A 15,632-nucleotide genomic window follows, 5' to 3' on the forward strand; every position below is an offset into this window, starting at 1 on the left:
TTAGCTCATTTAAGCTGCACTCTATATAACTCGGATGTGTGCCTTTCCAAATACGGGCTGGTTGAGAATGGACTGTGTTGGGCACGGCTCTGCAGTCAGGAGAGCAGATGGATCTGTCTGCAAAACTCGAGGGCCCCTGTCACCAGCCCCTGTGCTATGCTGCTAATGGGTCTCGGTTCTAGTTTGATAAGAGGCCTGGGCCTTAGACTGTCAGACACAAGGACTACGCCAGCTGCATTAAATTATGGAGTAGCTCAGTTTCAGCAGGAAGTGGGTGGTTGGCGTTGTGGTTTGAATGCGACATATCCCCCATGGGCTCTGTTTGAACACCTGGTGGTGGATCCCGTACACTGCAGAGTGCTCCGCCAATAACCATACTCATACTTAGCCTACGCACCAGTCAGTTCTGACCTTCTGGCCATGGGACTAAGAACTACTTTTGTTTTTTAATCTCCGAAAGAAAATTTAAATCTATTCTTAGTGTGTGTATGTCCCGTCTAAAAGGATGAGGAAACCAGCAAGGAATGGTCAGGTCAAATCAGGATCAAATGGAACGTTAAACCCAGCTCCGTGCCCAGCATTGGAGCATGCGCAGTTAGAATGGAAGTTCCAACCCCACCAGCTTTTCAGGTGGGCTCTACTCCCTGCTTGCAGCTTCCCTTGGGATCACCATCTTCCGTCCCAGAGCTTCGTACGTCACCCCTAGGAACTGCCTGGAAGGTTTCTTACCCTGATGTAGTTTCTCGGCTTCCCAGGTCTTTCTTTGAAATCTAGTCGAAAGCTGTTCTACCCTTAACAATCTTAGACGTTTCTACACATTGCAAAGCCACAGCGTGAACGACACTGAGATTTTCTTGAGTTGCAGCCAGGTACTAGGGCTACAGTGACCTCAGAATTCCTGAATGGCTGAGTGTAGGCAGAAACAGTTTTCTTGTGTGTGTGTGTGGGGTGGGGGGCACGAGTTAAAATGTTTTCACCTTTGGGGCTGCAGTTGGGGCTTCTATAGTGTCTCCATCCAGGGTACTTGGCTTCTTCATACTGGTCCTGAGCTTGTCAGTAGCTGTAGTCTCCTTGACCCCTGTTCTAGGTTTGGCTGAGATAAACACCATGGACAAAAAGCAGCTTGGGGGAGGAGCGCATTTATTTCAGCGTCTGCTTCTGTCACATACATCAATGAAGGAAATCAGGGCAGGAGCCATGTTAGAATAAGGTGTACTCACTCATTCTTTGGTTTATACTTAGCTAGCCTTCTTTCACACCCCAGGACCACTGTCTTGGGAGCAGCATATGGAGGAGCAAGACAATCTGAATACCTGAATAGAGAATGATGTAACTGGGGCTGGAGAGATGGCTCAGTGGTTAAGAGCACCGGCTGCTCTTCAGAGGTCCTGAGTTCAATTCCCAGCAACCACATGGTGGCTCACAACCATCTGTAATGGGATCTGATGTCCTCTTCTGGTGTGTCTGAGGACAGACAGTTACTCATTAATAAGATAAGTAAATCTTAAATAATGATCATGATGATAATGATGATGATGGAGGATGTTGTACCTGAAAATACAGGTTAATTTTTACCCACCCCCACTAACCACATCAGCAGTCTGGCGATTCACTTATACAAGTCTCTCTTCCAATGATGTGTGTGCATGCATGTGGTTATTAGTATATAATATAGACTAGATATAAAACAAAAGGAGAGGTGGTAACACACTGGCAAACGTTTCTAGCACCTGTTCTGTTTTTAATTTCCTTATAAAAATGTTTTTAGGCTCACATTTTCAAAGTTATCAGGACTCTCTAAATGCTATAAGACTGGAAGCGGTTGCACGAGGCTGAACTGACTTGCAGAAGATGGTTGAAGGTCAATGAATTTTACGGCTTTTAAAACTGCCCAGGTAGCTGTATTATCGTCACATTTGAGAAGCATGCATTTCTGAATTTTTTTTCAAATTGCCGACTGTACTACAAACAAAAATTAGCACTTAGTAAACAGAGACATGGAAGTTCAAACTATTATAGTTTTATTTCCCAAAGTGAACCCAAACCCAGGAATATCTCCTAGACATCGAATTTTATATAATTTTGCTTTAGAACTGTGCAAAATATGCTGGGGTGATAAACATTACATTCTATATATTTCCACATACATGTTTTTATTCCTGAAATACAATAATGGAGGCTCCATCAGCCCTGACCCATGATCACATCGTAATTATAGTAAACTAGTGCCTTTTAAGCTTGTTTTCAACAAGTTTGGTTTTTACTGGTACTGTGGACTAAACCCGGGACCTTGTGAATGCTAGGCAAGTACTCTACAACTGAGCTGTACTCTCGGACTTTTCTTAATCCTTTGTGCTGGAGAGCAAAACAGGGCTTTATTGGGTAGCCCAGGCAGACTTTGAACGTGTGGTCCCCTTGCTTCAGCCTCCTGAGTATGGGATTACAGCCCTGTGTCATTGGGTCCAGCCCCATAGTTTGGCGGGCTTCATTACATGCTCTTCTTTCTCCTGAGCATTGAACTCCCTTTAAAGGCAGCACGACCTAGCAAGGCCCATCAACACCAAGAGTGCTGACATTTGAGGCCTATCAAGTACAGGAAAGTGCACAGACCTGTATACCCCATACTCACCAGACAGACCACAACCACTCTATTGCACGAGTTTGGCTTCCAGTGGTTCTTGATCATGTCTGAATGCCTAGAAATGCCCAAGTGACTTGACTCAGGGCTGGTCTAATCCACCCATTCCTGGTCTCATTCAAAGCACAACTTAAACAAAGGCAAATCATCAAATTGCAACAGGACTCTAGATTTTCACCGTGGTCTCTGGGGTTTCATGACTAGAATCCTTAATGTGGATTCTTAATGAGAACAGGATACGTGACTATTGGAAGCGAGTATGCTGTGTGAGCGCCTGGTCAGATGTGAGAATGAACATCTCAGGCAGGGTTGTGTGCATGCCCATCATCAGGTCTCGCAAACTCCTGCCTGTGCTAAGCGTCTGTAAAAATAAACCAGTATAGCTATTATTTCTGTTTCTACAGAATAAGACGAAGATCTAGAACTCTGACAACTAAATATTAATGTATTTATTGCTAGGTGCATAAGTACATTTGCCGCACAATGCAGGCCACTTTTCTTTGCACCTCTACATGGGTTCTGGAAGCGGATGGAACTCAGGCTTTTGAGACAAGCCACTGTACCCACTGAGCCATCTTACCAGCTCAGAACAATTTTAAAGGCAATGCTGGAAGATGCAAGGGGCTCGTTCACACATCAGAACAATGAAAACACTTCCACTTATTCATTACAACTCACGCGAAATTTGGAAGACTTGGAGGTTTCAAAATACTGAGCCAAAAAGAACAAGTATGTTATTGCTTCAACACAGCTGTGGAAACAACCCACTGAACTTCAATGTTCCTTTGTTCTATGAGAAGACTGGACACCAGCAGGGTCCAGGGTCTGTAGGAGCACTGTCCAGTGTGGATTTTAGAAGAGTGACCATTGGATAAATTGAGTTCCATGTAGACTTTGCCAAACTTACTAAACAATGACAGTCACTTGAGTCAAGAACTTTAGAGTCACACACACAGAGCACCACAGGAAATAAAAGGAATGGCTAAGACTAAAGGGATCCCTGACAGCCCCACTTGTTACACACATGCCCCAACATTCCTTTTGAGGTCAGCGGTTCTCAAGGTTTATTATGCAAAGCCCTAGAGGGGACATTCTCAAGATGGAGGACCTGGTTCCCTAGCCACAATTGACTCTGGGTCTTGGGGAAGGGCAGGAATGCCCCCACAAATGCCTGTGTGATTCTAGTTCATGGGTTTCTGAGCACCGTGATGCTAGTCAAGACAAGGGCTTTTCCTAGATCACAACTCCAAGGATCTTAAATCCCTGGCCTTTCCTCCTTACATGAATCTTTAAAGATGATTTGCTCAGGACATGAGCCATCTAATTTCCTCTCCACAGTCTTGCCACAAAAAAAGTAGCGGCTTTGGGGGACAGAATGTACAGTTAGCTCCAATTTCACCTACTGTTTAAGAAAAAACAAGACAGAAGTAAGTCCTACAGTAAGCTTTCTGCACTCAGAGGGTTCCAACACGTTTTATTTTGCAGATGACTGGTGCATACTTTCAAGGACCAACATCATATCATTTCCTATAGTGTCCAATTAGTGTCCTTCTGTGACAGCTTCCTCTCTGGGGCCAGACTCGGTGGTTCTGTTCCAGCTGTAGCGTGGCTCCCAGGGACACAAGCATGTGGCAGCCTCTTCCTTCTGGGCGCTCCATTGGTCCAGTGGTGGTTTCCTGGTATTCCGTGTTGAGAAGGTTGGGTGAGTTTACAAAGCTTAGCTTTGGGGCCTGTTAGTAGGAAGCCCGTGAAACCTGAAGACTGGTGCTTTTTCTCTTTTGAAGACAGGCATTTGAGGACCCAGTGCCCTTGTGCTTAAAGACGGGAATCCCCCAGCTGCTTAACAGATAAGGAAGATAAGGAAGCCTGTTTTTAAGAAACACAGATAACACCTTTGTAGATTGCCTATTTGTTCTAGAACTACAAAATTTAATTCAAGAAAATATAGGTCCCATGAAAGACTTAAAAGTTTATAAAACTAAAATCTAGTTTCCCCAATAAATTGTATTTTAGGCAAAACCCTCCCAGATGCTTCTAAAATAATACTAAAAAGGGCATCTGATTATACAAGAGCAATTAAAAAAATTAAATATTTATTTGAATAACAACTTTTATGTTGGAGCTGCAACGTTGGCAATGCAGGTTTTTAACACAAATCACAAAATGCGTGCACAAAAAGGTACGGGCGCAAGGACAAAATGATGCTAAGAATTGGGCTAAAGAGCTGCTGATTTTAAACAAGAGGCCTGAAATCACTATACAAAATATAAAATGTATTAAACACTACCATCCACAGAACAGTCTTTAGTATTGATCATATTTAAAAATCATTTGCGAAGTAAATTAGATACTGAATTATAAATGAGTACTATACACGAAGCCCCTATCGAAGGCAGTTCCTTGTCGTGCTATAGAACTATGAACATTGCAGAAAGTATCCTTTCTCCTACGGTAAAGACCATCAACGGTTATTACTGCCAAGTCGTGCTTACCGTGCCAAGCAAAGCACCTGCCATCCTGAACCGAGTGGGCTACTGGGTGAAGAAATGCCCCCGAGGTATTAGACTCAACTTACAAACCAAACCCTCGAAGGAGCCTTGCAACCCTGACTACGGGAGGCCGTCACGTGACTTACCAATTCTGTCTTTCTAGAGTGTCAACCGAGACACTTGAAAACAGACCAGACTGATGTGATAGGTAGAATGAGAAGACAGACTGCTAGTGGTATTCCTCTCAGCAGTGCCTGTGGCAGAAAAGCACCTTTAGAGAGCGCCTGTGCGGCAAGAGATGCGCATCTAAAGATTCAAAATGAATCAACGGTATCGGATAACAATATCATTCTCAACTCAGAAGCTGCCTGGAGGTTGGGTGCATCTTCAGTTAATGTAACAGGAAAAGAAGGCCATGGATTTCATTTTATTAATTGCATCCACTCATAAAACGACCTAGGGTCACCAGCTGTGTAGACACAATGAGATTTGTTGTTCTTAGAGTCTTTAATTGAAGTGATGATAAAGGAAATAGATCTATGTAAAGACAAAATCAATAGCTATTTCTGTCTGGATTAGGAGGTGGCACCAGGTGTGGGATTCACGTTTTGCGTGGCTACTTGAGGTGCGACTTCAATAATCCGAGGTTTGTCGATGATTCTGGCTGTGCGGTTGCCCTTCTCTACAATCCCAATAATCCATGCTTGGTGGCCTTCGCCATATTTGGGGGACTTTATCTCTGCACAGAACCGAGCTGCTTGCTCACGCGGTAGGCAGATTAGCAGGCCTCCTGACAAAGAAAGAGAAGAGGTTACTCTTTGTGAGGCTCTGGGAGAGCAGGTGGCTTCCTGTGCCTCACCAATGCTTACACTGAGAGGCTGCTCCACTTTGGAAAGGAGTTAAACCACCCGCTGGTAAGCTCTTACTGTAACGAACCAGCTAATGTCAAACTGAAAACGGCCTCTGAGTCACACAGGACGGCACCTTCCACTCCACACGGGGAAACACCAGCAGAGGACAAGGCATGTGGAGTCAGAGTCACAGCTTCTACTCCGCATGAGGAGATACACACAAGAGAAGGCGCCTCTCGGTGTGCTCCCTGCATGGGCTCCTCACCTCACCAAGAAAGATGCTTTTAAACTTTACTTTAAACTCAAGACTCATGAGAGAGTCTTTCCTAGAAGATATCTGGCACTATGACTTAACTTTCTGCAAAACACAAAAACATACCAACTTCCATGCTGTTAACTGTGGGGCCATCCTCTCTAACCCCACACTATTCCAGTCTTAAAGAAAAGAAAGAAAACCCCTCTTTTTGTCTGAGACTAGATTTTAGCACACAGCTTGGGTGAAGTAATCCTCCTGCCTCTGCCTCTTGAACACTGGGACTACAAGCATGTGAAGACAGACCTGGCTTTTTTTTTTTGAGACTGACAAGGCCTTGCTATCTTGTAGAGGTTGGCCTCAGACTTGTAACCATCCTGCCTCTGCTTCCTGCGTAGTGGGGCATGCTGTGCTAAACACCAAATTTAAATGCTAAAACAAAACAAAACCCCACAGAACAAGCAAAGCAGCCTGTTGAATCTGTCTGTGTTGCTGGGAGTTCATGGTTAAGTTTCCAGAGAATGGAACAAAACCTGTCTTTCCTGAGCTCCACACTACTATTAAAAAGGAGAACACGGGACATTCATTCAAACTCCCAGCGGGATGGGCGTGGCTGCCAGGCTCTCCGGCCAGGAAACAGGTCTTTTTACCTGACGTCTCTGGGCAGGTCCCATGCATTAGGCCGAACATGTTTCCGCAGGCTTTGCTCACAGCGGCCATCTTGGCTAGCACGGGAAGATTGTGAATCACAAACGACACCTCGTTCCTCTGTTGCTTGGCCAGGTTCTGTGCATGGCCCAGAATCCCGAAGCCTGTGATATCAGTGGCTGCATGAGCATTGAACGTGTGCATGAGGCCTGCAGCTGAGAGAGGCAGAGGAATGACTTGAGAAAACCCACCTTTTGTCCACTCAAAATCTCTATAGGGGATACGGTACAAGAAAGCAGAGTGAGGACCTGGTACAGAGACCAGGGTCAAACGCTAGACACTGAGTTTCTACTGCAGCTTAAGCCACTCAGCCACGAGGAGCAGTTCTGTCAAGGCCAACTTCCCAGTAACTCAGAAGGCTGTGGAGAGGAATTGGTCTTCATGGAAGGAAACCTGACAAAGCCAACCTATGATCTACTAACGAGCTTAAAGAATGCCAGACTTAAAAGTCCCACTTCCCAGGTGATGAGATGACAGGCACTGTGCTGTACCAGGCCTTCAAGGCTCCTCCCTCAGACCAGGCTGGGTTTTCATATGGCCTACAGGAACATTCTGCAATAGTGTGTTTGATACAAGAGCCAACCTTGCATTTCACCATCAACCAGGACCCACAGTGTACCCGAGGACTCCCTGTGCTTATGACTGCTTCACGGCGCTCACGAGACTCAGCTTCGCTGCTCTGGCCTCGTGCCTGTTACTACCATTTCCTCCATCTCATCTTTTACTATCTCCAGGCTTCCCTTTGCAGAAAGGAAGGTCATGGCTTTCCAGACTGGCTTCTGTCACTTACAACATGCAAAAGGCTTTCCCAGGCTCCTTCACTGCGTGACAGCTGCCCTTTAAAACTGTTCAGTCACATTTCACCATCTGGATGTGCCATTTTATCTGTTCACCAACTGAGCAATCATCTGAGTACTAGCTTGGCAGTTGGGGGCAAAGGTACTGTGAACAGTGAGTGTAGACCGCTCTGTGACAATTCCTTTGGGGTAGCCAGGCACACCACTGTTAGGTCATACGATTAGCAGTGCGGTTAGCAGTGCTATAACACGTGGCCCAACTGCTGGAAAGTGGACGTGGGGTCCGCATTCCAACAAGAGTTCCTGTGGCTCCCCCGTTCGTATCAGCACTTGGTGCTGTCTGCCGGGCCTACAGGTTGGTATTCTGACAGGTGTGGAGTGACCCTCACTGTTTCAACGTGGGATTCTCTCAGGACATACAGTCCTGGGCATCTCTGAGTGTCTTAATGGCAGCACGTCTTCTTAGACAAGGCGTCGATTCAGTTCTGTTTTCACACTTAAGAACTTGTTATTAACTTCGGCCATGAGACCACAGTCAGCAAATGTTTTGCAAAGACTTTCTTCTACACTGTGCTTTGACTTTTCTTGGGTGAACATGTATGTGTTCACATATGTATACACGTAGACACCAGAATCAACTGAGGGTATTGTTCCTCAGGTGCCATCCATCTAGCTTTTTGGTTTTAAAACATATTTTATTATTTTATGTTTATGGGCATTTGGGCTACTTTTGTGTGCCTGGTGCCTGCCATGGAGGCCTGAAGTGGGCATCTACCCGAGCTACAGACGGTGTGAGCTGCTGTGTCAGGAGCTGGAACTGAACCCAGAGCGGCCAATAGTGTTAACTTCTGAGCCATCTGTCTGGTCCTTCACCTCATCTTCTGAGATGCTGAGACCTGAGGCTCGCTGGTTGGAACAGGCTGGCAGGCAGCACGCTCTCAGCACTGGCGTTTCAGGGCACACCCCATAGCCAGTGTCTTATTTATGTGTATCCAGAGATTGGAGCCAAGGGCTGGCGACTGTGGAAGCACGTCCTCGACGGGGCTATTCCCCAAGCTCATCATCGCCTTACTGGGTGTACAATCTCGCCTAAGTACGGTCAACACCCGTCTCTTTCTTTCTTTCGGATGGTGTAAGACTTCTGGCTCATCTTTTTATCTAAGAAGCCACCTCCAAACCCGTTATCACCTCAGCTCTCTCTCCTTCTCTTGGAGGCCTAGAGTTCTTGGGCATCTTTAGATCTCTGTGAGTTTTAAGCTCTGTGAGTTACTTTTTAGGAAAGACAAAGGTATTTATCTTTGCAGATGGATATCCACTTGTTACAGCACCACTTGCTGAAAAGCCCACCTGGCCTTGGCTGGTCTGGCTCTGCTCCACTGCCAGACTATGGTAAGACAGCTCTATTCTCTTAGAAAAAACAATGAGAAGTTTTGTTTTGGAATGGAACTGTTTTTCTAGTAGAACATTAGTTGCCACTGAACATTGTGTGTGCTAGTACATGGATAGGGCAGCAGCCATGCTTCAGGAGAAAGCAGTCGCAAGTGCCCGTGCACTGAGTGACCCGTCACTGAGTGCGCGTGCATGGCAGTGACCACTGCTTTAAGGTGACATCATGAAGCTGCAGGGAACCAGGTAAAAGCCATGGAGGAATACCTAAAAAACGCAAACAGAAGCTGTTTTGTGTGGACAACTATATAAAATTTTCTTCTGTACTCCTTTTTTGCTGTTGTTTTTAAAGAAGTATAAAATTATTTTAAAATCACCACAAAGTTCTGTGCAATCAGGAACAACATAATTTGCAATGTTTTTTTTTTTAATTTTAAAAAGAGAACCATGACAAAGATTTACGAAATATTTTCAGTTACAGTACTCATTTAGCCTTAGTCAGAAAAATCTGTTAAAGATATTTTGTGCTCTAAACAAGTGAGCCCGGTGAACAATACAATAGACACTCCCCACAGTTGTCTCTGCATTTCTACTCAATATGAGCACAGTTCATTTCATTACATAAATATGGGATCACACACAACTGCTGTGCACTGAAACTTAGTTTAATTAGACCTTTCGAGTAGCATGCGATTCCAGCTTCCAAATGGTATTCCAGCAGACAGCACTGGTGAGCGCTGTGTGCAGGACTCAGAACCAATTAGTATCAGAACTGCAAGGCCATCTGAACCTTTACACAGTGACGTGTTCTCCTCAACTGTTTCCCTCCTATGTGAAGAAATAAATCAAGTATTTTGTGGAATTGTAATAGCATTCTCTGGAACAATTTCCACCAATGAGAGATTATTGTAATAGGATAACAATAGGTAAAAATACCCCAAAGCAAAAACACAAACATTTAAAAGAAGCACTCATTCCAACAGAAGTCAGGTAGAGACAAGAGGCCTTACCTCATGGTTGGCATTGCTCTACTGATCTGTATTGGTTTTTCAAACCTTTTCTAGGGAGGGGAGCAATGTGACATAAATACATTGTACTGAAAATTAAAACAACAGCAAACTCTCCCCTCTCAAAAGCATCAAATTCCATCCTTTTTCTTACACAGGACCCCACCACTTTGCCCAGGTTGGCAATAAACTACTTTACCCAGGCAGGCTTTGACCTCTGACTCTCTTTCATCAGCCTCCTGAATAGTTGGCTTGGTAAAATATACTTGTGATGACTTGGGCATTCTTGTTATAAACTGAGTTTATGAACGTCAAAGTCTGCCTAGACTGTGTTGGCTTGGTATGTCTGCCTATCTCTCCTGCTGGCTTCCCTGTGCACTACTGCTGGATGTAGCAATTTCTCCAGAGCCAACTAAGACATTAGTGGCTGGAGAAAGGGTTCCATGAGTAAAGCCCTTGCCATGCAGACAAGGCCCTGAGGTCAGGCCCCCAGAACATCTGCATTTCTAGCATCCCTAAGGCGAGGAGAGAGGAGGGGACAGGTGGATTTCCCGGTTCATAGATCTGGCACACACAGCAGCAACCAAGAGGCCTATCTCACACTGTGTTGAAGGTGAGGACCTCTGATCTGACTGTCATGTAAGTTCCCATGCCCCCACACACCCACATTCACACAGTGAGTTCACAATGGTGGTGACTGAGGGGTGGGAGGAGAGCAGTGCATAAAACTAAAACTCTAGAAATGGTGCTTAGGGTTTTTGAAAGACCCAAGAGAGGTGCCCCCTGCCTAATTATAAAATATTTAACTAGTGTGAACATCAAATAAGAGTATAAGATGCTTAAAGTAGGGGCTGGAGAGACGGCTCAGAAGAGTGTGTATTGCTCTTCAGAGAACCCACGTTTAGTTCCCAGCACCCATGTCAAGAGGTCTATAACCCCTAGGAACTCTGGCTCCAGAATCTGCTGTCTTCTGGCCTTCAGGGGCACCTGCACACTTGTGTTCAGACAGATATGCAAAAAGATTAAAAAGATGCTTACACTATGTCAAGTGACTGCCTTGGTATGCTGGCTAGGTTCATGTCAACTTGGTAGAAGCTGGAGGGAAACACGGTTAAAACAATGTCTCCGTAAGATCGGGCTGATTTGCAGTTTAAAAAACTCCCACATGTTAAATTAAAAACTCTGGAGACTCATTAGAAAAGTCTGAGAAAGGCGGGACATAGTGGTGCACACCTTTAATCCCAGAGCTGAGAGGGAGGTGGGTGGGTACCTGGGAGTCACTAATCAGTTAAAGCTACATAGGGACACTTTGTCTCTAGGATGCTAGCTCCTGGGAATGGCTCACTCTTCTGATCACAGAACAGCTAAGCTCTCACGGATGCAATGTAGTCAGCGGAGGGCTCGTTACTAGGCCACAGCCTCCGACAAAAGTCTTGGCTGTAATTTGATCAAAGTGTGTGAGGGGAGGGGACACTGTATACATGAGAGAGTGGAGGCAGTCAACCACAGGATGGGAATTTGAACACGAGGAGCTCTACTGCCAATATGCTACAGAGCAAATGCCCTGGCTAACTCATTAGCCCAATGTTCAAACTTACAGATCCAGTTTGAAGCGGCTCACAAGTAGCTGGGACATCTTTGTGTCATTGACTAATAAGTCACACACCTGAAGTGGGGAATTCTCATGACCAGTTAACTAACTACACAAATGACCGTCCATGGTACATCTAAGTTCAGTTTCCAATGTCTTTCTTGAAATGAACAGTTAGGGCAGGCTTTCCTTGGCACTGAGACTGACCCTGTGGACAAACCCTACTCAGCCGCAGTAAGCTATTTGCGTCCTTACTTACGGGTTTTAGGTGAGACAGTACTGAGGGGCAAGGAGAAAGTGTGGTGCATGAGTTAGTGAGTACAGTAGATCCGACCCCCAGAACCCAAGTGAGAACTGGGACATGGTGCCTTATGCTGAGGAGGAGAGGGGCAGATACTCAGGGCTGGCCACCTGTAGCCTCCCCTAGGAGTGGGCTAGCTCCAGGTCAGTGAGCTATCTCAACAAACAGGGTGGAGGACACTCATAGTTGACTTTTGTCCTCTCTCTCTCTACACACACACACACACACACACACACACACACACACACACACACACACACACACACGTGAAAGATTTGACAACTATACAGTACCTAATAAGTGATATTTTTTTTACTAACTGAAAAGAAAAAAATCCTACACAGTAAGATTATGTACACTGTCCATTCAAGTAAAGCAAGCCACTTTCTCTTAACTCCTTTAAAGTCACGCTTTAAGGCCTAGACAGTAGCTGGACCGAGTAACAGTCACCCCAGGATCATACATTCAAATGTAGGTTTGGGAAGGATTAGGAGGCGTGGCCTTGTTGGAGGAGGTGTGTCACTAGAATAGGCCCCCACCACTCTCAGTTAGCTTGCTCTCCCAGCCTCCTGCTTGCAGATGAGGATCTGTCAGGCACGGCAACAGGCACTCCGCTGTGATATTAAACAGACTCACCCTCTGAAACTGCACGTGGACCTGGTGCTTTGTCGCCAACAGAAAAGTAAGAGTCCATTTCACAGTTTCTACTACAGTTTTTCTTAAATGATGTCTATGTGTGTGTGAATGTGCACATTATGCCAAGTGCTCCTGGAGGCCACCCACCCGGTTCAGTGCTCAGAACTGAACTCTGAGCCTCTTCAAGAGCAGGTGGCCTCTTAACTGCTGCGCCATCTCTCCAGCCACCTGGTGGGACTCTTAAATCGCACCCTGACAACTGGAGGAGGAAGCCACACTTAACACACTTTACTGAGAACATGACACACGCTCATACACAGGTTCACCTTAACTTATGACTGGGTTCAATCAACTGATGTCACACTGACATTAAAACGTTGAAAAGCAGGAGGGGGCTGTCATAAATGAACCTAAATTAAACACTCCCTGCCTATGGATTCCCAGAGTAACCTGTGGAACCAAAATAGACACCAAGAGGGGTGTAGTCCCAGCCATGTTATTCCCTGGCCTCCATCCTTATTTTTTTTAGATGACTGAAGTCGTGAGAAAAACCCCACTGTGCGCTAAGACTGAATCCAGCCAACTCAAGCCCCCGTCTGTTTGCTACTTAGCCTTCCCAGACCCGAGGCTGGCTGGGCCCTGAGCAGACGCCCTGCCCCGTACCTGTCCTGTTGAGCCGCGCCATGTTCACCATTGCCTCTTGGTATGCCAGCTCTACGTCTTCTTGGGTGACCACGAGCTTAATTTTATTCCATTTTTCAGGCTAGCCATAGGAACACAGGTGAGAGAGAGAGAAAAAACATGATTAATTTTTGCTTCTTTTTTAAAAAATATTTTTAAAGATTTTTATGTCTGTGAGTACACACTGTAGCTGTCTTCAGACACACCAGAAGAGGGCATCAGAGCTCATTACAGGTGGTTGTGAGCCCCCATGTGGTTGCTGGGAATTGAACTCAGGACCTCTGGAAGAGCAGTGAGTGCTCTTAACCGCCGAGCCATCTCTCCAGCCCCCTCATCTTTGCTTCTAATCGTGTGCAAAATGAATATTCTTCTTAGTCATATTCCAGGACTGGGCATGTCGATGTGTGTTCATATTGCCAGTGATCAAGCCCAGGGTCCCACATATACTCAGCATCTTCTGCACCACTGAGCCACACCCCAGTCACCGGGAATTCTATTTACTGAGTTGTCAAGACACAGTCAATACTGTGATTAGTGTTTCTCAGGGGAACTCTCATTCTATCTGCAGCTCCTCCCACATTTCTAAAGTAAACGTCACAGCTTGTTGGCTATGTAAACCTAGCAGGCACACAGCACAGTGCACCCTGTCTTACCTTATAAGGGGCCAGGTGTGACCCCTTATTTACATGGTTTCCAAGGGTGAGCTATCAGGAAGCTTGCCCAGTATCCACAATGGCTTGAGCACCACAAGAACAGACGAGAGTTTCCCGTGTCCTCATCTCATCTCCTATACTAGGCTGATCTGCTTTTACACTATACCCTTTCTACTTTAACTGACGCCTGCAGTGAAGCTATCTTGGTGAGAAACTTTCAACTGCCCATGCTGAGGACAGCTTTGGGTGAGCAAATAAGTTTATTGTTAAAGAGACAGACAGGCCTTTGTCTGGTTTTCAAAGAAGCTAGCATCACGATGTAAGGTTCATGGCACAAGGAGCGGCAGACCACTAACTGCTGTGTGACTCATGGATCCTTGCTTGCAGGTCTTGAACACTACATAAACACAGCCCAAAGTGCTGTGGTCAGAACTTAGTGGTGGAGCCTTGCCTAGCATGTGAGGCTGAGCCTGGCCCCCAGTACCACAAAACCCAATACTTCCTGCCACTGTTAGACATCGGGAACGACTTCCTCTACCTGAATCCCATCACTGCCACCTCTCCCAGAAGTAACACCCACCCTGATGTCTTACCTATCATTCTTTGCCTGTCAAAACCTAGGATCCTTAGACTCTAGTTTAGGTTCTAAAACTAAACGACAACTGCCTCCTACCTTTATTCAATAAACAAAACATTATGCTACCATATTTGAACTTTGGAACTTGCTGTTTAAATTCTGAATATCTGCCAGAAATAAATAATAAGGCAACGATGTATGAAGCAGAAGTGGAGGGACCAGAAGGCCCTGTCCCCTCACTCTTGACACCACTATGATGGTCATACTTCTAGCCCTCCTGCAAGACTGTGCAGGCTAAGCAGTCACACTAGACAGACAACACTTCTGTGGACTATCCCCACAGCAACTTCCCAGACTGCTTTACGTTACTGAGGAAGGAGGGAAAATAAATAATATGGCCATTTTTGAGATTTTTATTATCATTACTTTTTCCAAGGCAGGGTGTCTTTTGTAGCTGTGGCACTCTTGGAACTTGCTCTATAGACCAGGATTGCACTGAACAGATATCCACCTGCCTGTCTCCGGAATGCCAGGATTAAAGGCATGCATCACCACCCAGTGAGAATTAACTTTTTATATTTCATGTGTCTGGGTGTTCTACCTATAGATATGTTTAGGTACTCTATGCATGAAGAGTCCAGAAAGGCCAAAAAAGTCGGCACTGGGTCCCCTGGAATTGGGGTTAGAAACCTTTGTGAGCCACCATGTGGGTGGAGAAGAGCAGCCAGTGCTCTCAACTGCTGAGCCGTCCCTCTCGCCAGCTCTGGGAGGTCTTATGTCGAGCCAAGGGAAATGGCCAATAAATGATGTAAGTCTTTATTATTTTTTCCAACTATTTCTCAAGACTGGTAGGTTTCAGATAATATTTGTAGAAATTCAAACACGCCATGATATGTGAGGACACAGCAGACTCTTAGTCACTGTCATGGAAAGACAGCCCAGTGTGACACCTTAGGAGAAATACCCTCTGCTCACCCTCCACTACTCTCACATCTGCATGTTCTTTTACTGACCGATTTAAAGACAGCACCAACATGTGACAACAGCCCGAGCTCCATGACTGA

General features: G+C 45.5%; 1 protein-coding gene across 7 annotated transcripts in view; it reads right to left on the reverse strand.

Moving 5' to 3' along the window:
- Nucleotides 1-2,000: 2,000 nt before the first annotated feature.
- The window catches only part of Sephs1 (selenophosphate synthetase 1), a 28,676-nt gene continuing 15,044 nt past the window's right edge, over nt 2,001-15,632 (reverse strand). For 5 of the 7 annotated variants that reach the window (XM_087590249.1, XM_087590248.1, XM_087590245.1 and 2 more), the window contains 3 exons: nt 13,321-13,420; nt 6,882-7,094; nt 4,096-5,917 (listed from right to left, as the gene is read on the reverse strand). In XM_087590249.1, the coding sequence (XP_087446375.1) occupies nt 5,703-5,917; nt 6,882-7,094; nt 13,321-13,420 (528 nt within the window). In that variant the 3' untranslated portion in view covers nt 4,096-5,702. 7 annotated transcript variants of the gene reach the window in all.

The sequence above is a fragment of the Rattus norvegicus genome, chromosome 17 (genome assembly GCF_021556685.1).
Source record: "Rattus norvegicus strain SHRSP/BbbUtx chromosome 17, alternate assembly SHRSP_T2T, whole genome shotgun sequence".
NCBI classification, from domain to species: Eukaryota; Metazoa; Chordata; class Mammalia; order Rodentia; family Muridae; genus Rattus; species Rattus norvegicus.